Genomic DNA, 23608 nt, shown 5'->3' on the forward strand with positions numbered 1-23608 from the left:
AAACTCTACAGAAACTCTTTGCGGAAGAAAAGAAGGAGGGGAAAGAAAAAGGAAGGGAAAGGGAAGAGAAAGAACGGAAAAAGGAAAGAGAACGGAAAAAGGAAGGGAAAGGGAAGAGAAAGGGAAAAAGGAAAAAAGGGAAGAGGCAAGGGAAAAGGAAAAAGGAATAGAATGGAAGGGAAAGGGAAGAGAAAGGAAAAAGGGAAAAGGAAGAAAAAGGAAGGGAAGAGAAAGGAAAAAGGAAGGGAACAGAATGGAAAAAAGGAAGGGAACAGAAAGGAAAAAAGGAAAGGGAAGAAAAAGGAAGGGAAGAGAAAGGAAAAAGGAAGGGAAGAGAAAGGAAAAAGGAAGGGAAGAGAAAGGAAAAAGGAAGGGAAGAGAAAGGAAAAAGGAAGGGAAGAGAAAGGAAAAAGGAATAGAATGGAAGGGAAAGGGAAGAGAAAGGAAGAGAGAGAAAAAAGGAAAGGGAAAGGGAGGAAGGGAAAAAAGAGAAAAAATAAAGAGAAAAGGAAAAAGGGAAGGGAGGAAGTAGAGAAGGAAGAAGGAGGGTCGGGGGGGGGGGGGGGGGAGGCAGGAAAGAGGATTAATGAGAAAAGTGAAAAAACAAAAAACGAGAAAAGGAAAAGAAAAGAGGAAAAACACAGAGAAAAGCAAAAAATAAATAAAAAGGAAGAAGAGAAAAAGGAAGGTGAAGAAAAGAAGGCAGAAAATGAAAGAGCAAAGAAAAAAGAAAACAACAAAAAGAAAAAAAGGAAGGAGGCTGAGAGCAGAAAGAAGAGAAGAAAAAATAAAATAAAAGAAGTGAAAAGAGAAGAATAGAAAAAAGGGGAGAAAAGTGGAAAGAGAGGAGAAAAAGTTGCCACTTGTCCTCTGTGTGTTACTATTGAGCAGTCCCTAGTCTGGTAGAGGAATGCAGCGCAGTAGTCCTGACACCAACAGGTCATCTTCTTACACAGAAATGACAGACGGGTGAAGATGAAGAAAGATGAAAAGCTCTTCAACTTCTACCATCAAAAAAAAAAAAAAAAAAGTGTGACAGGGCAGCACCTAAACTTCTGCTTTATTGCTTCTTACAACACTTCAAAAGCAAAGTAGCAAAAAGAACAAAGATAGCCGCACTCCAGAACAAAAGCCGCCATAAAGATTTACTGAGCCAACGGAGGCAAGGCAAACCACCTGAAAAACCTTCCCTACTGACGCATTTCACTCACAAGGAGCTTATTCATAGAGTGGAGTTTACCAGGTGGGGGGGGATTGTTTCACACGTGGATCAGTCTAAATACTTGTAACCGACTGACAATCTTTGAAGAAACAACCTGGATACTTATACAATATAGCCAAAGTATCTAATTATGTCTAATAAATCTATAACCAATCATGTGCTAAAAAAAAAAAAAAAAAAAAAAAAAAAAACTAATCTAAACAATCTTACATCTTACATCTAAAAAAAACTAATCTAAACAATCTTACATCTTACATCTAAAAAAAAACGAATCTAAACATAAGCACGTTTAATGAAATTCTTTCATAGTATAAATACAATAAACTGTGTGAACAATGTTATACAGCCCCCCTCTTTCCTTTGCAACTATTAAATCCTAAGACCTTTATTAATAATGTATTAATAAATGATTAAGATTAATTTTGGAAAACCATTACACACACATATCATGTGGAGATATCGGAGCACGCAGCATAGATAAAATGTTGTGTTTTATAGGAAGACAAACCAAGACGTAGGAAGTGGAAGGCGCTCGATCGTTTACAGCCGTCATTCTCCTCCAGAGTCCCGTTACTGGGGGGGCTCCTTGACCTATGGCTGATTGACCTCCCATTCTATGGTGTCTACATGTCCACGGCCGGCCACATTACTCCAATCACCTTTTTAGTGGTCTGTAAATGGGGATTTCTTGTCACTGGCCATCGATATAAAAGACATTTCTAAAAAGGTGGACGTTTTTTTTTCACCTTAATGCATTTTCTGATCCAGCCCAATCTTCATCCAAGAGTAGTGGCTCTCCCCTCCTCATAGGCTCATGGACCATTGGCTCCCACTGCTTTCAATCACAGCCAGTGAGGAGGAAGCGGGAGAAGGGTCATGGGGCCAAGCCATGTGTTAATGGACACATAGGTGCTATGGTGGGCACTCAGCGGGGTGGAAGGAGCCAGGAGAACCAGCAGGGGACCCAAGAAGAAGAGGATTGGGGCTGCTCTGTGCAAAACCCATTACACAGAGCATGCAAGTAGGGATGCACCGATACCATTTTTTTTTTTTTTTTTTTTTTATACTTGCCGATACCAATTACTGATACCTACCGCAACAGTTTTGCTTTCACTTCAGCTGTCAGCAATGGTACAAAGCATTGAAAAAGTTATTTACAAATGAAATAGATTTTTTTTTTTATTTTGCGCTTTTTCAATGTGAAATAAAGCAAGCAAAAAAAAAAAAAAGCTGTAATTGTTTACAAATTTAAATTGTTGAAAAAGCAGGGAAATAATTAAAATGGAGGAGAATAGGCTGATTAGAGTAAATTAAGGGTTTATAAGGGGTTAAACATTAGGAACATTTGTTCATCCCTTTGATCTGCAGATGAAGAAACAGAAAGATTCAAAAAGAAACAATGTTTCTTTTTAATTTTAGTGTTTCAGTGGGGCTGCTTTGTTTGACAGCTCCAATTACAGGATTTCTTTAAGCCCTTGTACACACGATCGGACATTCCGACAACAAAACCCGTCGGACAAAGTTGTCGGAATATCCGATCGTTGGCAACGTGATGACGTTATTTCGTTACGACGGGACTACGTTCAGGCTAGTAGCCAATAGCTTTGGTCTCGCAATTTGATCTGAGCATGCGTGGCACTTTTTCCGATCGGAATTCTCTACAAACGATCGGACAAAGTTCAATCGGATCATGTTGTCGGAAAATTTTATAGCCCAGCTCTAAAAAACTTTGTTGGTCGAATATTCAGATGGAAACAGTCCGATGGAGCCCACACACACAGTAGGATTATCCGACAACACGGTCCGATCGGACATTTTCCGTGTCAGCTGTCAACAGGGGAGACTCGCTGACATCTCAAAGAGCCACAAAAGTATCGGCGCATTTGCACGAGTACCAACACATGTGCAAATACTCCGTATCGGCACTGATACTAGTATCAGTGCAACCCTAGAGGCAAGCATGACAGCATAACATGACCGCTTCCCTACTGGCCAGATATGTCACGGTAGGGAACCGGTCATACCAGGGTCATGGTTGAGGCTACAAATTTTCAATATTTCCAAATTCAAAATTTTCCAATTTCTGAGATTCCGAATTTCCCAATTTCCGGAATCATTATTTTCCTCAAAATTCTACAAACAATCCCCATAATGACAACGAGAGAAGTTTTTTTAAATCTTTGCAAATTTATAAAAAATGTAAAAAAATGTTCACAAGTATCACAGCCTTTGCTCAGTACTTTGGTGAAGCTCCTTTGGCACCAATTACAGCCTCCAGTCTTGGTGAGTATGATGCTACAAGCTCGACACACCTATTTTTGGGCAGTTTCTCCCATTCTTCTTTGCAGGACCTCTCAAGCTCCATCAGGTTGGACGGGGAGTGTCGGTGCACAGCCATTTTTCAGATCTCTCCAGAGATGTTCAAATTTAGTTCATGTCCGGGCTCTGGTTGGGCCACTCAAGGACATTCACAGTTTTTTCCGGTAGCCACACCTTTGCTATCTTGGCTGTGTGCTTAGGGTCGTTGTCCTGTTGGAAGATGAACCTTTGCCCCAGTCTGGGGTCCAGAGCTCTCTGGAGCAGGTTTTCATCAGGTCTCTGTACATTGCTGCAGTCAACATCATTCCCTCAATCCTGACTAGTCTCCCATTTCCTGCCACTGAAAAACATCCCCACAGCATGATGCTGCCAACACCATGTTTCACTGTAGGGATGGTATTGGCCAGGTGATGAGCGGTGCCTGGTTTCCTCCAGACATGGCCCTTGCCATTCAGACCAAAAGAGTTCAATCTTTGTTTTATCAGACCAGAGAATTTTGTTTCTCATGGGCTGAGAGTCCTTCAGGTGCCTTTTGGCAAACTCCAGGTGTGATGTCATGTGCCTTTTACTGATGAGTGGCTTCTGTCTGGCCACTCTACCATACAGGCCTGATTGGTGGAGTGCTGCAGAGATGGTTGTTCTTCTGGAAGGTTCTCCTCTCTCCACAGAGAAACATTGGAGCTCTGTCAGAGTGACCATCGGGTTCTTGGTCACCTCCCTGACTATGGTTCTCCTCCCCCAATCGCTGTTTGGCCGGGCGGCCCGCTCCAGGAAGAGTCCTGGTGGTTCCAAAACATCTTCCATTTACAGATGATGGAGGCCGCTGTGCTCATCGGACCTTCAATGCCTGCAGAAATGTATCTGTACCCTTCCCCCGATCTGTGCCTCCATACAATCCTGTCTCGGAGGTCTAAAGACAATTCCTTGGACTTCATGGCTTGGCTTGTCCTCTGACATGCACTGTTACCTGTGGGACCTTCTATAGACAGGTGTGTGCCTTTCCAAATCATGTCCAATCAACTGACTCTACCACAGGTGGACCCCAATCAAGTTGTAGAAACGTCTCGAGGATGATCAGTGGAAAAAGGAGGAACCTGAGATCAGTGCTGAGTGTTATGGCAAAGACTGACACTTATGTACATGGGAGGAGCCTGTGATACTTATGTACATGGGGAGGAGCCTGTGATACTTATGTACATGGGAGGAGCCTGTGATTACTTATGTACATGGGAGGAGCCTGTGATACTTATGTACATGGGAGGAGGAGTCTGTGATACTTATGTACATGGGAGGAGCCTGTGATACTTATGTACATGGGAGGAGCCTGTGATTACTTATGTACATGCGAGGAGCCTGTGATTACTTATGTACATGGGAGGAGCCTGTGATTACTTATGTACATGGGAGGAGCCTGTGATTACTTATGTACATGGGAGGAGGAGTCTGTGATACTTATGTACATGGGAGGAGCCTGTGACTACTTATGTACATGGGAGGAGCCTGTGATTACTTATGTACATGGGAGGAGCCTGTGATTACTTATGTACATGGGAGGAGCCTGTGATTACTTATGTACATGGGATTTTTTTTCTGTGTTTTTATTTTTAATAAATTTGCAAAAGACTTCAAACAAACTTCTTTCACACATTATGGGGGAGTGTTTGTAGAATTTCGAGGAAAATAATGAATTTTGGAAAAAGGCTGCAACATAACAAAATGTGGAAAAAAAGTGAAGCGCTGTGAATACTTTCTGGATGCACTGTGTTAGGTTTAAAAAAAGAAAAAAATACCTCATTGGAATCCATGCATCTGCTGTAGATTAGGGGGCCGAACGCATAAGAGAAGGAGAAAGAATTAAGAGAAGAAAGAAAGAAGAAAGAGAAGAAAGAAAGAAGAAAGAGAAGAAAGAGAAAAAAGAGAAGAAAGAGAAGAAAGAAAGAAGAAAGAGAAGAAAGAAAGGAAGAAAGAAAGAAGAAAGAAAGAAGAAGAGAAGAAAGAAAGAGAAGAAAGAAAGAGAAGAAAGAAAGAGAAGAAAGAGAAGAAAGAGAAGAAAGAAAAAGAAAGAAGAAAGAGAAGAAATAGAAGAAAGAGAAAAAAGAGAAGAAAGAGAAGAAAGAAAGAAGAAAGAGAAGGAAGAAAGAAAGAAGAAAGAAAGAAAGAAAGAGAAGAAAGAAAGAAGAAAGAAAGAAGAAAGAGAAGAAAGAGAGAAGAAAGAGAAGAAAGAGAAGAAAGAAAGAGAAGAAAGAGAAGAAAGAAAGAGAAGAAAGAAAGAAGAAAGAGAAGAAAGAGAAGAAAGAAAGAAGAAAGAGAAGAAAGAAAGAGGAAAGAGAAGAAAGAAAGAGAAGAAAGAAAAGAAAGAAAGAGAAGAAAGAAAAGAAAGAAAGAGAAGTAAGAAAGAGAAGAAAGAAAGAGAAGAAAGAAAGAGGAGAAAAAGAGGAGAAAGAAAGAGAAGAAAGAAAGAAGAAAGAGAAGAAAGAGGAGAAAGAAAGAAGAAAGAGAAGAAAGAGAGAAAAACAAGACGACGACCAGTATGTATCCCATAGTTTGTAGACACTATAACTTTAATGCAAACCAATCGATTATACGCTTATTGGATTTGAAGGGGTTGTAAAGGTAAATGTTTTTTCACCTTAATGCATTCTATGCATTAAGGTGAAAAAACATCTCACAGTGCCGGAGCCCCCAGTCCCCCCCCCCCCGTTTTACTTACCTCACCCCTCGAAAGTCCCGCGCTCGCCCCCGACTTCCTCTTCACCACTCAGCCTGGCCGCTGATTGGCTGGAGTGGATGGATTGAAGGCAGCGCAGCCATTGGCTCGCGCTGCTGTCAATCACATCCAATGACGCGGCGCGCCGGGGGGAGGGGGCTGTGTGATACAGCGAGCGGCTATAGCCCCTGGCTGTATCACTGGAGCGTGCCCGCAGGTGCTTCTCACCATGCAAAGGGAGCTCGCATGAACGTGAGAAGTACCTGTGGGAAGAAGCAGAGACAGCTGCCGAGGGACCCCAGAAGAGCAAGTTCGGGGCCACTCTGTGCAAAACGAGCTGCACAGTGGAGGGAAGTATAACAGGTTTGTTATTTTAAGAGAAAAAAAAAAAAAATACCACCTTTACAATCCCTTTAAATCTTTTTCTACCAAAGACATGAAGCAGAATACCATTTTTGGCCCAAACTTATGAAGAAATTTGCTTTTAAAATCTGATATGTTTCATATCAGAAAGTAAAAATATATATTTTTTTCCCAAAATGTTCGGTCTTTTTTTTTTTTTTTAAGAGGAAAAAAAAAAAAAAAAATGAACATTTTGGAAACAAAACTATATTTTTACTTTCTGATATGAAAACCTATCCAATGTTAAAAGCAAATTTCTTTTATAAATTTGGGCCAAAAATGTATTCTGCTACATGTCTTCGGTTAAATAAAAAATAAATAAATAAAAAACAAACACACACCCAGTACCACCAAAAGAAAGCTGTATTTGTGTGAAAAAAAAATTTTTATTTTCTAAATGACCTGGTAATGAAGGGGGGGGGGGTAAAAAACCTTCCGGAGATCAAGTGATTGATAATGCATCGCATCGCATCAGCAGAATATAGCATTATAGATGGGACAGTACAGTGCGACTCCTAGAAGCTCCATGGTGGGACACGTCTCTCAGAATTAGCGCTACCTATCCACAGTTTGCCACTAACCCCACCGCTCAGAACTGCTCAACTGTTTTTATAAGTTTGGCTCAACTTTAGCCTTGGAAACCGATTGATAAAATTGGCTGATCGGCTGATCGGCCGGCTCACAGAACCGCAGGTGGATCAAACATAAAGGTTACTTTCAGTGAATAATGCGGAGATGGAAACCAAAACTTCATGGCCTCAAAACTTGTCCTTACCCCGGACTTGCTGTTGCAGTGACGGGTGCTGATGATGGCTCCAGCTTCCTCAATCATCTTCAGAATGGTTCCACCGTGTACATTCCCCGCTATGTTGGCGTCATCTGGACGCATAATCCTGCCGAGGAGCAAAAAGCAGATTATAGATCAATATCTATACGACTTCGTTTCCCCCCCCCCCCCCCCAAGTTCAAATATTTCATTAGTTAGTAAAATCTGCCATCACCTACAAAACAGCCATCAAGTATCTCGGAAGTCTCTATGGAGATGTCCACTAAACAACGTGGATCCAGATCCAAGTCCCTCATGGATGGGTCAGCATTTGAAGTCCATTTTAGGGCCGGTTCACACTGCAGGCGATGCGAGGCGACACCGACTTGCCTCGCCGCGACCTGCCACGACCTCAGCGGCAACTTGCAGATGACTTCTGTATAGAAGTCAATGCAAGTCGCCCCGAGGTCGCCCAGAAGTAGTACAGGAACCTTTTTTCTGAGTCGGAGTGACTCGAGTCGCTCCTCTCAGAATGGTTCCATTGTACAGAACGGGGGCGACTTGTCAGATCGAGGCGAGGCGAGTCGTGTCGCCTCGCATCGCCCGCAGTGTGAACCGGCTCTTAGGCTCGTTTGACGGCGACATCAACAACGGAGTAAACCGGATATTCATTTATATATTACACGGCTACGACACTAGTGAGAATCTTAAACTGGAATCACTATTGGGACTAATAAGATCTGGGTCAAAGTAGGACACACTATATTGTCATAAGTATTGGGACGCCTGTCTTTACATGAACTTTAATAGCCTAACAGTCTTAGTCTGGAGGGTTCAATATTGAGTTGACCCTTTGCAGCTATAACAGATTCAGCTCTTCTGGGGAGGCCGTCCATAAGGTCTAGGAGATGTGTCTATGGGAATGTTTGATCATTCTTCCAGAAGAGCATTTGTGAGGTCAGACACTGAAGTTGGACGAGAAGACCTGGCTCACAGTCTACGCTTCAATTCATCCCAAAGGTGTTCTATTGGGTAGCGGTCAGGACTCTGTGCAGGCCAGTCAAGTTCCTCCACCCCAAACTCGCTCCTCCATGTCTTAATGGACCTTGCTTTGTGCCCCGGTCCAAATCATATGGTGATGGTGGTAGGGGGGAGGGGGATTATGGTGTGGGGTGTTTTTCAGGGGAAGACGTCGGCATACCAAGACATTTTGGACAATTTCATTCTCCCAACTTTGAGGGAACAGTTTGGGGGCGGCCCCTTCCTGTTCCAACATGACTGCCCACCAGTGCACAAAGCAAGGTCCATAAAGACATGGATGAGTGAGTTTGGGGTGGAGGAACTTGATTGGTCTGCACAGAGTCCTGACCTCACCCCGATAGAACACCTTTGGGACGAATTCGAGTGGAGACTGCGAGCCAGGCCTTCTCGTCCAACATCTGTGCTTGACCTCACAAATGCTTTTCTGGAAGAACGATTTTTTTTTAGACTCATCTTTTATAATTTTTTATATTTCAACAATATATATTTTACAATTATTAAAAATTCTAGCGATTTCCTTTTTTTTGGAGTTTCAAGTTATCACAATAACATTGTTATCTTGTTTTTTTTTTTATGAACCTTAATGAGGTTGGGGTCCCTTGTTAATTTGACATGGGGGGGGGGGGGGGTTATTTACAAAAGGCAAATTCATTTAGCACTACAAGTGCAAAATGCACTTGAGATTGCACTGAAAGAGCACTTGGAAGTGCAGTCGCTGTGCACATGCAAGGAAACTTAAAAAAAAAAAAAAAAAACAGCATTTTAGCCTGCACATGATTGGATGATAAAATCGTCAGAGCTTCCCCTCGTTTCAGCTCAGCAGAGCTTCCCCTACAGCGACTGCACTTCCAAGTGCACTTGCAGTGCAATTTCAAGCACACCTTGCACTTGTAGTGCTAAATGAATTTGCCTTTTGTAAATAACCCCGATAGTCTTTTTTGACATGTACCTGCCTGCCTACAAAAAAAAATTTCATTTTTTAATAAAAACACATAGGAAATAAAAAAAAATATATATATATCCATTTTTTTCTGGTTGAGAAAATAAAGAGGAAGGCAACACTGGAGACACTTATGGAATCTGTGAAGCCTTTTGTCCCCCAGGGCACACATCAAGTCAGTGGAAAACAAAATTGGGATCTTGAGGAGTACATATAATAGGGAGCACAATCTGGTCCAGGACTCCTAGAGATCAGGAACAGCAGCAGATGACATCTATGTCCCCAGGCTGTGGTACTACAACAGCCTGCGTCTTCTGTCAGACCAGACTGAAGCCAGGCAATCACTTTCGACTCTTCCGTGCAGCATTCCCTCCACGCTTCTCTGCAGCCTTCCTTGGAGGCTGTGCCTCTGGTGGTGGACTTGTGGTAGGAGGAGGAGGAGGAGGAGGAGGAGGAGGACACATCCCTTGTAATAGACACCCCTTGTAATAGAAAAAAATGCATGACAGGACCTCTTAAATATGAGGAGATTTGGGGTCAGAAAGACCTCAGATCTCATATTTGGACTTAAATGCAATAAAAAAAATAAAAAATAAAAGAAAAAACAGAGAAATGTGTCTTTAAGATGTATGGGCGGAAGTTTTGACGTCACTTCTGCCCTGCTATAGTACGGAGATGAGTGGGGGCCATCTTCCCTTCACTCGTCTCCATACACAGCCATGACCAGGCTTTAGAAAATGGCACAGGGCATGGGAGAGTGGCAGGAAGGGGGGGGGGTGTCTCTTCTCTCCTGCGGCCGATGACGGCGATCTTGCAGCGAATCGCCGAAGAGACCACCATTATCTTAAACTGGACCGCTGGCTCTAAAGATGGATACCTCGATTGTGGCAGCAGCTGCTTCTGTTAGCGAGATATCTATCTTCAAACTGCCGACTTATATGTCGGCAAGTGGTTAAAAATTGAAATCATATCCCCTCTCAGGTGTCTCTTCTCCAGAGAGAATAAGTTCAGAGCTCACAACCTTTCCTCATAACTAATATCCTCCAGACCCTTTATTAGCTTTGTTGCCCTTCTTTGTAGTCGCTCCATTTCCAGTACATCCTTCCTGAGGACTGGTGCCCAGAACTGGACAGTATACTCCAGGTGCGGCCAGACCAGAGTCTTGTAGAGGGGAGAATTATCCTTTTATTTCTGGAGTTGATCCCCTTTTTAATGCCAATATTCTGTTTGCTTTGTTAGCAGCAGCTTGGCATTGCTGAGCCCATCATCTACTAGGACCCCCAGGTCCTTCTCCATCCTAGATCCCCCCCAGAGGTTCTCCCCCCAGTCTATAGATTGCATTCAGATTTTTGCCACCCATAACATTTTTCTACATTGAACCTCATTTGCCATGTAGTTGCCCCTCCCCCCCATTCATTTGTTCAGATCTTTTTGCAAGGTTTCCACATCCTGCGGAGAAGTTATTGCCCTGCTTAGCTTAGTATCGTCTGCAAATACAGAGATTGAACTGTTTCCCCCACCCCCATCCTCCAGGTCATTTATGTACAAATTAAATAGGATTGGTCCCAGCACAGAACCCTGGGGGGCCCACTACCCACCCCGACCATTTCAAGTACTCCCCATTTATCACCACCCTCTGAACTCGCCCTTGTAGCCAGTTTTCAATCCATGTACTCACCCTATGGTCCATGCCAACCGACCTTATTTTGTATAGTAAACATTTATGGGGAACTGTGTCAAAGGCTTTTGCTAAATCCAGATACACCACGTCTACGGGCCTTCCTTTATCTAGATACACCACGTCTACGGGCCTTCCTTTATCCAGATACACCACGTCTACGGGCCTTCCTTTATCCAGATACACCACGTCTACGGGCCTTCCTTTATCCAGATACACCACGTCTACGGGCCTTCCTTTATCCAGATACACCACGTCTATGGGCCTTCCTTTATCTAGATACACCACGTCTATGGGCCTTCCTTTATCTAGATACACCACGTCTATGGGCCTTCCTTTATCTAGATACATCACGTCTATGGGCCTTCCTTTATCTAGATACACCACGTCTACGGACCTTCCTTTATCTAGATATACCAGGTCTACGGGCCTTCCTTTATCTAGATATACCAGGTCTACGGGCCTTCCTTTATCTAGATATACCAGGTCTACGGGCCTTCCTTTATCTAGATATACCAGGTCTACGGGCCTTCCTTTATCTAGATATACCAGGTCTACGGGCCTTCCTTTATCTAGATACACCACGTATATGGGCCTTCCTTTATCTAGATATACCAGGTCTACGGGCCTTCCTTTATCTGGCTGGTAACTCACCACCTCATAGAAGGTTAGGAGATTGGTTTGGCAAGAATGATTCTTCATGAATCCATGCTGGAGAGGTATGTGTGTATATCAAGAATGTACAAGTGAATGTGAGAGGTGACATCACAAAGGGAGCTAGGGAGGAGGTGGAATCCTTATGGGTAGAGATCCAAAGGGATGACGCTAAGGGGAAAGTAATACTGGAAGTATGCTATAGGCCCCCTAACCTGGGGGAGTGGTTACCCTACTCCTACCCAAGTTCATGTTCTGCAATGAAGCATCAAAAAAGTATACCCCTAGACCAGTGATGGTAAAGATTGGCACCCCAGATGTTTTGAAATTGCATTTCCCATGATGCTCCTGCATGCTGCAGTGTAGTTGAGCATCGTGGGAAATGTAGTTCCAAAACATCCCCATCACTGCCCTTGACTGTTCATTGTGCCAAAGGAGTGACTGTGTGCGTGTCTGCGGGTGCAAATATGGGAAGAGACCCTAGAGACCTTAAACTGTGGGCTCCTGTGGGAGTGCTGTATGTGTGTACCATTCCCTAAGCGACTTTGTTTTTGGTAGCAATTGTGAAAAGAACCGGCGTCTTTCAAGAACTGGCAATTGTCTTTTTTACAGCTGTCGTAATATAAAAGAGGAGCCAAGATTGGTTCTCGGTCAGCTCCGAGGGGGCAACATTTAGCAGAACTACCTATGGGTTGGGTTGTCAAATAGGTGCAATAAAATAGAAGAGATTTAATTTAAAAAAGACCATATAAGGGGACGGGTCCACCATGTATGTAGGTACAGTGCCTTGAAAAAGTATTCAACCCCCCCCCCCCTCCCCCGCTTCCACGCAAACTGAAACAAAAACCCTGGCATGATGTCCACACCACTCACCATCCTCGGACAACCCATCACCCCCGGCACTAAAGCCAAAAGCCTTGGAGTCATCTTTGACTCAAACATGACGATGGATGCACAAATAGGATCAGTAGTCAGTGGATCCCGCTACCTTCTGCGTAGACTCGTCCCCTTCATCCCAGAAGGAGATAGAGCAGCAGTAGTTTGAACAATCAGTAGTTTGAACAATCATCAATTCCCAACTTGAATACGCAAATTCCCTCTATCTTGGACTTCCCAAATACCAAATTTCACCTCTACATATGGTCCAGAATACAGCAGCCAGACTGGTAACTGGAAAAAAAACCCTGGGAATCAATTGCCCTCCATTGGCTAGCCGCGAAGGATCGATTTACATTTAAGACCCTCTGCTTCACTCACAAATGCGCACAAAGAAAAGCCCTGCAATACCTCTGCAACAAAATAAAGCACTACACCCCCAGGTCGCCCTCTCCGGTCAACTAACCAGAACCTCCTCCACATCCCCAAGACCCGTTATAAATTAAAAGGCGAGCGAAGGTTCGCAGTCCAAGGACCACGGCTATGGAACGCTCTACCTCCGCTCAGAAGAAAACCATCTGGCCTTCAGGAAGAAGCTCAAGACCCATCTCTTCTGAAAACCCAGACGGACACTGGCAGCAAAAGCGCCCTGAGGCGATTCAGTGCCCATATGTAGCGCTATACAAGTTATTCATTCATTGTTGGCTTTTTACCTATTTTGTTACATTACAGCCTTTAGTTCAATGTTTTTTTAATCTGAATTATATGTGGTGGATCAGAACACAATAGTCTAAGTGGGTGAAGTAAAATTAGAAAAATATATACACATAAAACTAATTTTTCAGAAAAAAAAGATAAATTGCCATGTGTGTATGTATTCACCCCCCTTTGTTATGAAGCCTATAAAAATCTCTGGTGCCACCAATTACCTTCAGAAGTCACATAATTAGTGAAATTATGTCCACCTGTGTGCAATCTAAATGTCACATGATCTGTCATTACATAGACACACCTTTTTGACAGGCCCCAGAGGTGGCAACACCTAAGCAAGAGGCACCACTAACCAAATACTGCCATGAAGACCAAGGAACTCTCCAAACAAGTAAGGGACAATGTTGTTGAGAAGTACAAGTCAGGGTTGGGTTATAAAACAATATCCAAATCTTTGATGATCCCTAGGAGCTCCATCACATCTATCATAACCGAATGGAAAGAAAATGGCACAACAGCAAACCTGCCAAGAGACGGGCGCACACCAAAACTCACGGACCGGGCAAGGAGGGCATTAATCAGAGAGGAGCACAGAGACCTAAGGTAACCCTGGAGGAGCTGCAGAGTTCCACAGCAGAGACTGGAGTATCTGTACATAGGAGGACAATAAGCCGTATGCTCCATAGAGTTGGGCTTTATGGCAGAGTGGCCAGAAGAAAGACATTACTTTCAGCAAAATACAAAATGGCATATTTTAAGTTTGCGAAAAAGGCATGTGGGAGACTCACAAAATGTATTGAGGAAGGTGATCTGGTCTGATGTATGGAGGAAGGTGCTCTGGTCTGATGTATGGAGGAAGGTGATCTGCTCTGATGTATGGAGGAAGGTGATCTGCTCTGATGTATGGAGGAAGGTGATCTGCTCTGATGTATGGAGGAAGGTGATCTGCTCTGATGTATGGAGGAAGGTGCTCTGCTCTCATGTATGGAGGAAGGTGATCTGCTCTCATGTATGGAGGAAGGTGATCTGCTCTCATGTATGGAGGAAGGTGATCTGGTCTGATGTTATGTATGGAGGAAGGTGATCTGCTCTGATGTATGGAGGAAGGTGATCTGGTCTGATGTATGGAGGAAGGTGATCTGCTCTCATGTATGGAGGAAGGTGCTCTGCTCTGATGTATGGAGGAAGGTGATCTGCTCTCATGTATGGAGGAAGGTGATCTGCTCTCATGTATGGAGGAAGGTGATCTGCTCTCATGTATGGAGGAAGGTGATCTGGTCTGATGTTATGTATGGAGGAAGGTGATCTGCTCTGATGTATGGAGGAAGGTGATCTGGTCTGATGTATGGAGGAAGGTGATCTGCTCTCATGTATGGAGGAAGGTGCTCTGCTCTGATGTATGGAGGAAGGTGATCTGGTCTCATGTATGGAGGAAGGTGCTCTGCTCTGATGTATGGAGGAAGGTGATCTGCTCTCATGTATGGAGGAAGGTGATCTGCTCTCATGTATGGAGGAAGGTGATCTGCTCTCATGTATGGAGGAAGGTGATCTGCTCTCATGTATGGAGGAAGGTGATCTGGTCTGATGTTATGTATGGAGGAAGGTGATCTGCTCTGATGTATGGAGGAAGGTGATCTGCTCTGATGTATGGAGGAAGGTGATCTGCTCTCATGTATGGAGGAAGGTGATCTGCTCTCATGTATGGAGGAAGGTGATCTGCTCTCATGTATGGAGGAAGGTGATCTGCTCTCATGTATGGAGGAAGGTGCTCTGCTCTGATGTATGGAGGAAGGTGATCTGGTCTGATGTATGGAGGAAGGTGATCTGGTCTGATGTACGGAGGAAGGTGATCTGCTCTCATGTATGGAGGAAGGTGCTCTGCTCTGATGTATGGAGGAAGGTGATCTGCTCTGATGTATGGAGGAAGGTGATCTGCTCTGATGTATGGAGGAAGGTGATCTGCTCTGATGTATGGAGGAAGGTGATCTGGTCTGATGTATGGAGGAAGGTGCTCTGCTCTGATGTATGGAGGAAGGTGCTCTGCTCTGATGTATGGAGGAAGGTGATCTGGTCTGATGTATGGAGGAAGGTGATCTGCTCTGATGTATGGAGGAAGGTGATCTGGTCTGATGTATGGAGGAAGGTGATCTGGTCTGATGTATGGAGGAAGGTGATCTGGTCTGATGTATGGAGGAAGGTGATCTGCTCTCATGTATGGAGGAAGGTGCTCTGCTCTGATGTATGGAGGAAGGTGATCTGCTCTCATGTATGGAGGAAGGTGATCTGCTCTCATGTATGGAGGAAGGTGATCTGGTCTGATGTTATGTATGGAGGAAGGTGATCTGCTCTGATGTATGGAGGAAGGTGATCTGCTCTGATGTATGGAGGAAGGTGATCTGCTCTCATGTATGGAGGAAGGTGCTCTGCTCTGATGTACGGAGGAAGGTGATCTGGTCTGATGTACGGAGGAAGGTGATCTGCTCTCATGTATGGAGGAAGGTGATCTGCTCTCATGTATGGAGGAAGGTGATCTGGTCTGATGTTATGTATGGAGGAAGGTGATCTGCTCTGATGTATGGAGGAAGGTGATCTGCTCTGATGTATGGAGGAAGGTGATCTGCTCTCATGTATGGAGGAAGGTGCTCTGCTCTGATGTATGGAGGAAGGTGATCTGCTCTGATGTACGGAGGAAGGTGATCTGGTCTGATGTACGGAGGAAGGTGATCTGCTCTCATGTATGGAGGAAGGTGCTCTGCTCTGATGTATGGAGGAAGGTGATCTGCTCTGATGTATGGAGGAAGGTGATCTGCTCTGATGTATGGAGGAAGGTGATCTGCTCTGATGTATGGAGGAAGGTGATCTGCTCTGATGTATGGAGGAAGGTGATCTGGTCTGATGTATGGAGGAAGGTGCTCTGGTCTGATGTATGGAGGAAGGTGCTCTGCTCTGATGTATGGAGGAAGGTGATCTGGTCTGATGTATGGAGGAAGGTGATCTGCTCTGATGTATGGAGGAAGGTGATCTGGTCTGATGTATGGAGGAAGGTGATCTGGTCTGATGTATGGAGGAAGGTGATCTGGTCTGATGTATGGAGGAAGGTGATCTGGTCTGATGTATGGAGGAAGGTGATCTGGTCTGATGTATGGAGGAAGGTGATCTGGTCTGATGTATGGAGGAAGGTGATCTGGTCTGATGTACGGAGGAAGGTGATCTGCTCTGATGTACGGAGGAAGGTGATCTGCTCTGATGTATGGAGGAAGGTGATCTGGTCTGATGTACGGAGGAAGGTGATCTGGTCTGATGTACGGAGGAAGGTGATCTGCTCTGATGTACGGAGGAAGGTGATCTGCTCTGATGTACGGAGGAAGGTGATCTGCTCTGATGTACGGAGGAAGGTGATCTGCTCTGATGTACGGAGGAAGGTGATCTGCTCTGATGTACGGAGGAAGGTGATCTGCTCTGATGTATGGAGGAAGGTGATCTGCTCTGATGTATGGAGGAAGGTGATCTGCTCTGATGTATGGAGGAAGGTGATCTGCTCTGATGTATGGAGGAAGGTGATCTGCTCTGATGTATGGAGGAAGGTGATCTGCTCTGATGTATGGAGGAAGGTGATCTGCTCTGATGTATGGAGGAAGGTGATCTGCTCTGATGTATGGAGGAAGGTGATCTGGTCTGATGTATGGAGGAAGGTGATCTGCTCTGATGTACGGAGGAAGGTGATCTGCTCTGATGTATGGAGGAAGGTGATCTGCTCTGATGTATGGAGGAAGGTGATCTGCTCTGATGTACGGAGGAAGGTGATCTGCTCTGATGTATGGAGGAAGGTGATCTGCTCTGATGAGACTAAAATTGAAATTTTTGGCCATCAAAGAAAATGCTATGTCTGGTGCAAACCCAACATATCACAATCACCCAAAGAACACCATCCACTGTGAAACATGGTGGTGGCAGTATCATGCTGTGGGGATGTTTTTCAGCAGTCGGGACTGGGAAACTGGTCAGAGTTGAAGGAAAGATAGATGGTGCTAAATACAGGGATATTAGAGACTTATCCAAAGAGACTTGGAGCTGTGATAGCTGCAAAAAGGTGGCTCTGCAAAGTACTGACTTTAGGGGGATGAATAGTTATGCACATTGACTTTTTCTGTAATTTTGTTCTATTTGTTGTTTGCGTCACAATAAAAAAAAAAAACAAAAAAAAAACAAACACACACACACACACACACACATCTTCAAAGTTGTGGGCGTGGTCTGTAAATAAAATTATACAAACCTCCATGTTAATTCCAGGTTGTGAGGCAACAAAACACGAAAAATGCCAAGGGGGGTGAATTCTTCTGCAAGGCACTGGCAAGTACCATAAAGAGGCTGCCAGGTAGCCCAGGACACACTTTGCCATGGTATACGGCACCAAGAACCACCGCAATTGTCCCTTATGAAACGTTTCCAATGCCACAATATTTGGGGACTTTGGGAGTCATCTGCCAAATGTCCAGCCAATCTTCAGCTCTAAAGACAGGTCTGATGTCCATTTGGCGATAGATTACTTCGTTTTAAGACCCCATTCACACCTGAGCGTTTTGTAGCTTGAAGCCTGAAGCTACAAAACGCTGAAGGGGAAAAAATCCATTATTCTCAATGGAGATGGTTCACATCTCCACTCTAAGTCGCCTGAAGCCCTACGCCTGAGGCCGGGTTCACACTGCTGCGATGCGGGAACGCCGCGAATCCGCGGCGTTTTCCCGCATCGCATTACTCCCGCCGGCAGTTCACACTGCCCTATGCGAACGGCTGGGAGTGTCAATGTTATGTTAATGACACCCCCAGATCCGTCCGCATATCGCAGTGCGATCTGCCGACTCGCACAGGAATCGGATCGCATGGTGTGAACACCCAATGCGATCCGATTCTGTTGCGGACCAAAAAAAGGGTCCCGTGCGAGTTTGCTGCGGGAGCGATGCGAATTCAGCCATACTATCTGTATGGCTGTACCCGCATCGCTACGGAGATCGGATGTGATTTGCACTGCAGTGCGAATCACATCCGGATCTCCCCCCGCAGCAGTGTGAACCCGGCCTAAGGCTAGGTTCACACCATAGCGATGCGGGAACGCCGCAAATCTGCGGCGTTTTCCCGCATCGCATGCCTCCCGCCGGCAGTTCACACTGCCCTATGCAGACTGCTGGGAGTGTCAATGAAATGTTAATGACACCCCCAGATCCGTCCGCATATCGCAGTGCGATCTGCACACTCGCACAGGAATCGGATCGCATGGTGTGAACACCCAATGCGATCCGATTCTGCTGCGGACCAAAAAAAAAAGGTCCCGTGCGAGTTTGCGGCGGGAGCGATGCGAATTCAGCCATACTATCTGTATGGCTGAACTCGCATCGCTACAGAGATCTCCCACCCGCAGCAGTGTGAACCCAGCCTAAGTCCTCTTTAGCACAAGGGAAGATGATAGCGGTAAATACCATACATCAGTAACAACAACATAAATCTGATCGCCTTCCTTGGTGGTTTCCAATGACTCCATACACCAGCTGATGTGGGGCTCTCCGGCTTCTCCATCTTTGCTGCTACCCCGTTTTCCCAAAAATATGACCTAGTGTGATTGTCGGTAATAAGCCCTACCCCCCAAATAAGCCCTTATAAGTCCTATTTTCAGGGTAGGGCTTATTTGGGGGGGTAGGGCTTATATTGCAGCCATCACCGACAATAATGCTAGGTCTTATTTTCGGGTAAAAAGGGTAGCTGCTACCGACAGACCCCTTGCAGGTGGACAATACCTTTTATTAATGCAACATTATAGACAAGTGCTCTAAACGTGGAATGATGTAAGTGTACATTTGGCTGCCTTAATCAAGTTGTTTTAATGCTGCACTTAGTGGCGCCCCCTTGTGTTTTCAGTGTGGAGGGTGTATGGTGGTAAGGTGCTAGTTCCCCAATTTATTAATTTTTTTTATAAAAAGGGGTCAGATGAGATTTAATGTTGATGAATGTAAAGTTCTGCACTTAGGGGCTAAGAATATGCATTCATCATACATTCTAGGGGGGAGTACTACTGGGGGGATCCATAGTGGAGGAGGATCTGGGGGGATCCATAGTGGAGAAGGATCTGGGGGTTTTGGCAGATCATAAGCTCAATAATAACACGCAATGCCAAGCTGGGGTCCTTTCTTGTATAAGAGAGGTATGGACTCCAGAGAGAGAGAGAGAGAGAGAGAGACACGTCATCTGTACAAATCATTAGTAAGACCTCATCTGGAATGTGCAGTTCAGTTTCGGGCTCCAGTTCTCAGAAAGGATATCGGGGAACTGGAGAAAGTGCAGAGAAGGGCAACCAAACTGATAAGAGGCATGGAGGAGCTCAGCTATGAGGAAAGATTAGAGGAACTGAATTTATTCACTCTTGATAAGAGGAGCTTAAGGGGGGGATATGATCTCCATGTATAATACATAAGGGGGGGATATGATCTCCATGTATAATACATAAGGGGGGGGGATATGATCTCCATGTATAATACATAAGGGGGGGGATATGATCTCCATGTATAATAATACATAAGGGGGGATATGATCTCCATGTATAATACATAAGGGGGGGATATGATCTCCATGTATAATAATACATAAGGGGGGGATATGATCTCCATGTATAAATACATAAGGGGGGGATATGATCTCCATGTATAATACATAAGGGGGGGATATGATCTCCATGTATAATACATAAGGGGGGGGGATATGATCTCCATGTATAATAATACATAAGGGGGGGATATGATCTCCATGTATAATACATAAGGGGGGGATATGATATCCATGTATAATACATAAGGGGCCCATATAGTGAACTTGGTGTTGAGTTATTCACTTTAAAAAAAGAGCAACAGGCGGGACTTTATATGAGGCACATGGGGGCAGAAGCATAAAATTTGGTGAAAAATTTTTTTTTTTTTTTTGTAAAAGACAAGTTTTTAATAAGTACAGGTAATCATATATTTACATGTTATTGCACAGTCATAAATTAGTATTCTCTATTTCATCAATATATACACATTCCAACAAGGACTGAATAGTAAACATATGAAGAGTTGAGTGTTCAATAAACACAATTTATATATGAATACATGACACATTGAAGCGTAATTTAAAGAAGAAAACAAAACAAAAATAAGAGGACAGAAATCAAGAAGGAACGTTCATGCTTTGTTGAAAATTGTATACACAAAACGGCAGTTGAAATCTCTACGTGTTTCGTGACCTTATAGCCACTCGTCAGGAGCAACACCGTAGTGGTTGCCTATGGATAGAGTAAACAACCATATTTTAATAAAAAAAAAGAAAAAGAAAAAAAAAAAAAGGGAGATAGACAAAATGTACAGACATGGAGAACCCCCCACAAATGCACATTCGACCCACAGACTTGCATATATATATCTGCGCAGAGGCGGCACCACACACCGAGAGTCCGGCCGACCCAAAAATGCCACGGACCGGGGCTGAGGGAGCATGCCCGGGCGACAACAAAAAACGCACAAGCAACACCCCCGGCAGGTTGATGTGTGGGATGTGGCTGGAATTTGGTGTTAAAAAACTTTTAGTTTACACCTTTTTTTAACTTCTTACACACATTAACACTAATCGTTTACTCTCCATAGGTACCCCCATGAGGGCCACCCCACTTTTAACACCAAATTCCAGCCACATCCCACACATCAACCTGCCGGGGGTGTTGCTTGTGCGTTTTTGTTGTCGCCCGGGCGTGCTCCCTCAGCCCCGGTCCGTGGCATTTTTGGGTCGGCCGGACTCTCGGTGTGTGGTGCCGCCTCTGCGCAGATATATATATATATATGCAAGTCTGTGGGTCGAATGTGCATTTGTGGGGGGTTCTCCATGTCTGTACATTTGTCTATCTCCCTTTTTTTTTTTTTTTTTATTAAAATATGGTTGTTTACTCTATCCATAGGCTACCACTACGGTGTTGCTCCTGACGAGTGGCTATAAGGTCACGAAACGCGTAGAGCTTTCAACTGCCGTTTTGTGTATACAATTTTCAACAAAGCATGAACGTTCCTTCTTGATTTCTGTCCTCTTATTTTTGTGTTTTTTTCTTCTTTAAATGACGCTTCAATGTGTCATGTATTCATATATAAATTGTGTTTATTGAACACTCAACTCTTCATATGTTTACTATTCAGTCCTTGTTGGAATGTGTATATATTGATGAAATAGAGAATACTAATTTATGACTGTGCAATAACATGTAAATATATGATTACCTGTACTTATTAAAAACTTGTCTTTTACTAAAAAAAAAAAAAATTTTCACCAAATTTTATGCTTCTGCCCCCGTGTGCCTCATATAAAGTCCCGCCTGTTGCTCTTTTTTTTCTTTTTTAAATACCAAATCGGGATGGAGGAGGGGATGTGAACGGCCCCCATCACCTCATTTAAAGTCCCAAACAATTTTCTTTTTTCTCTCCTTTTGTTTATTCACTTTAAGTTCATCACAGAGTACACGGGGGCGCCCTTTACATCTAGGAGGAAAAAATATATTTAATCTCCAATTACGGAAAGGTCTCTTCACAGTAAGAGCTGTGAAAATGTGGAATAGACTCCCTGCAGAGGTGGATCTGGCCGGCTCAGTAGATTGCTTTAAGAAAGGCCTGGATTATTTAATAAAAAATGTTCAGAATATAACGGGGTACTGACATTTATAGGTAAAGTTGATCCGGGGAAAATCCGATTGCCTCTCGGGGGGATCAGGAAGGAATTTTTTCCCCTGCTGGAGCAAATTGCAGTTTTTCACCTTCAGCTGATCAGCTGTGGGTATAGGATTGTGTATATGGGATTGAATTTCTTTTTTATTTTTTTATTTTTTATTTATTTTTTTTTTTATGGTTGAACTAGATGGACTTGTGTCTTTTTCCATTTTGTCCCATTTGCAGCAAATTTACATTTCAACGGATGAACACCTATTCAATATTTTTTTTTTATTTTTTTAAACACCCCCTGGAGGGAATATAAACCTTAACAATGGACTGTCGTTTGGCTTCAATGTGTCAGTGTATTTAAATCTGCTAATACATTTAAAATCCCCCCCTCCTGAAAGACTGACATTGCTGCTGTCTGCTGTGCCTCCTGTTCTCATTCCTCCAGAGTTGTACCACACTAATACAGTAGGTGAAATACTGGCCTGGTCACCAGGTGAAAAAAAAAAAAAGGAGGGGGGAATGCAGAAGAAAAGAAAAACAAATGCAGCCACCACATCTAATAATTAGTAAGTGGCGACATTTCTGGTTTATTGTAAAGACTGCGAGGTTCTAATGATATTATAGATAAAAACAGAGAATAGAAAAGTTACAAATTGTAACAAATAGAAAAGGAAATGTTTCTGAGAATAGAGGAGGCACATTACCGTGTAAGGACATCTTCCATCTACACAGGAAGCCGGGCTGGCACTGGCCGGGGATGAGCAATACGCTGCCTGGGAATATGCATGGCGGTGACATCACAGGTGATGTCAGAGGCTCCTGTGAGGCACATGTGCCCCATCATGTATAGAGCCAATCTGTGAATGAAGAGCGGCGGGCAGCCAATCACAGGAGGGCTCCGGTGTTGCCATGGAAAGCTTTCAGCTATATGATCACCGATGAGAAATGCTTCCTGTGCGCACGGCGATAGAAGAACCAGGACAGGAGCAGACGTGTTCTCAGCTCCGCCTCTTATCTGAATCATCAGCATGACAAATCATATGAAATATTTGCAACATGGATCCTGAATACTCTTTAGAGCCAAATTTTAAATTTGCCTTAATTTTTCCACCCCCCCCCCCCCATCAACACGCCAATGACATTTTTAAATAAAATCTTTTCATTACACATCGTGATGTCATCACCGGGTCTCTGTGCTTCTCTATGCAATGCAGGCAGATCATGGCTGGTGGGAGGAGCCTGCAGGAGGCTGTTCATAGTTTCCAGAAAACTTCCCAGTTACCCCCACCACCCCCCCCCCCCCCCCCTCCGGAGCCCTCAGTCCTGATGCAAGCGGTGGGCTGGGAGGAGTTTTGCAAATATTAAAAAAAATAATGAGTGACGATCCGAAATAAAAGTTCCGGTGCCCAAACCGAACATTCAGGATGCACCAAAAACCGAAACAAACTGTTTTTTAAATGTAAAAATTGTATTTAAATTTTTCTGACCAACTATGTTAATTCGTTTTTGCATCGACCTCCGCGGGACGCCCTCCTTGCATCGACCTCCGCGGGGCGCCCTCTTTGCATC

General features: G+C 44.0%; 1 protein-coding gene across 5 annotated transcripts in view; it reads right to left on the minus strand.

The window, feature by feature from the left end:
• The window catches only part of ACOT7 (acyl-CoA thioesterase 7), a 343430-nt gene that overhangs the window by 283683 nt on the left and 36139 nt on the right, over positions 1-23608 (minus strand). For 4 of the 5 annotated variants that reach the window (XM_077458310.1, XM_077458311.1, XM_077458309.1 and 1 more), the window contains one exon: positions 7426-7543. In XM_077458310.1, the coding sequence (XP_077314436.1) occupies positions 7426-7543 (118 nt within the window). Of the gene's footprint in view, positions 1-7425; positions 7544-22743; positions 22779-23608 lie in introns of those variants that run through there. The other variant, XM_077458312.1, reaches the window with a different exon arrangement.

This window comes from Lithobates pipiens, unplaced genomic scaffold (assembly GCF_037356315.1).
Source record: "Lithobates pipiens isolate NorthernLeopardFrog02 unplaced genomic scaffold, aLitPip1_a1.2 Scaffold_27, whole genome shotgun sequence".
Lineage (NCBI taxonomy): Eukaryota > Metazoa > Chordata > Amphibia > Anura > Ranidae > Lithobates > Lithobates pipiens.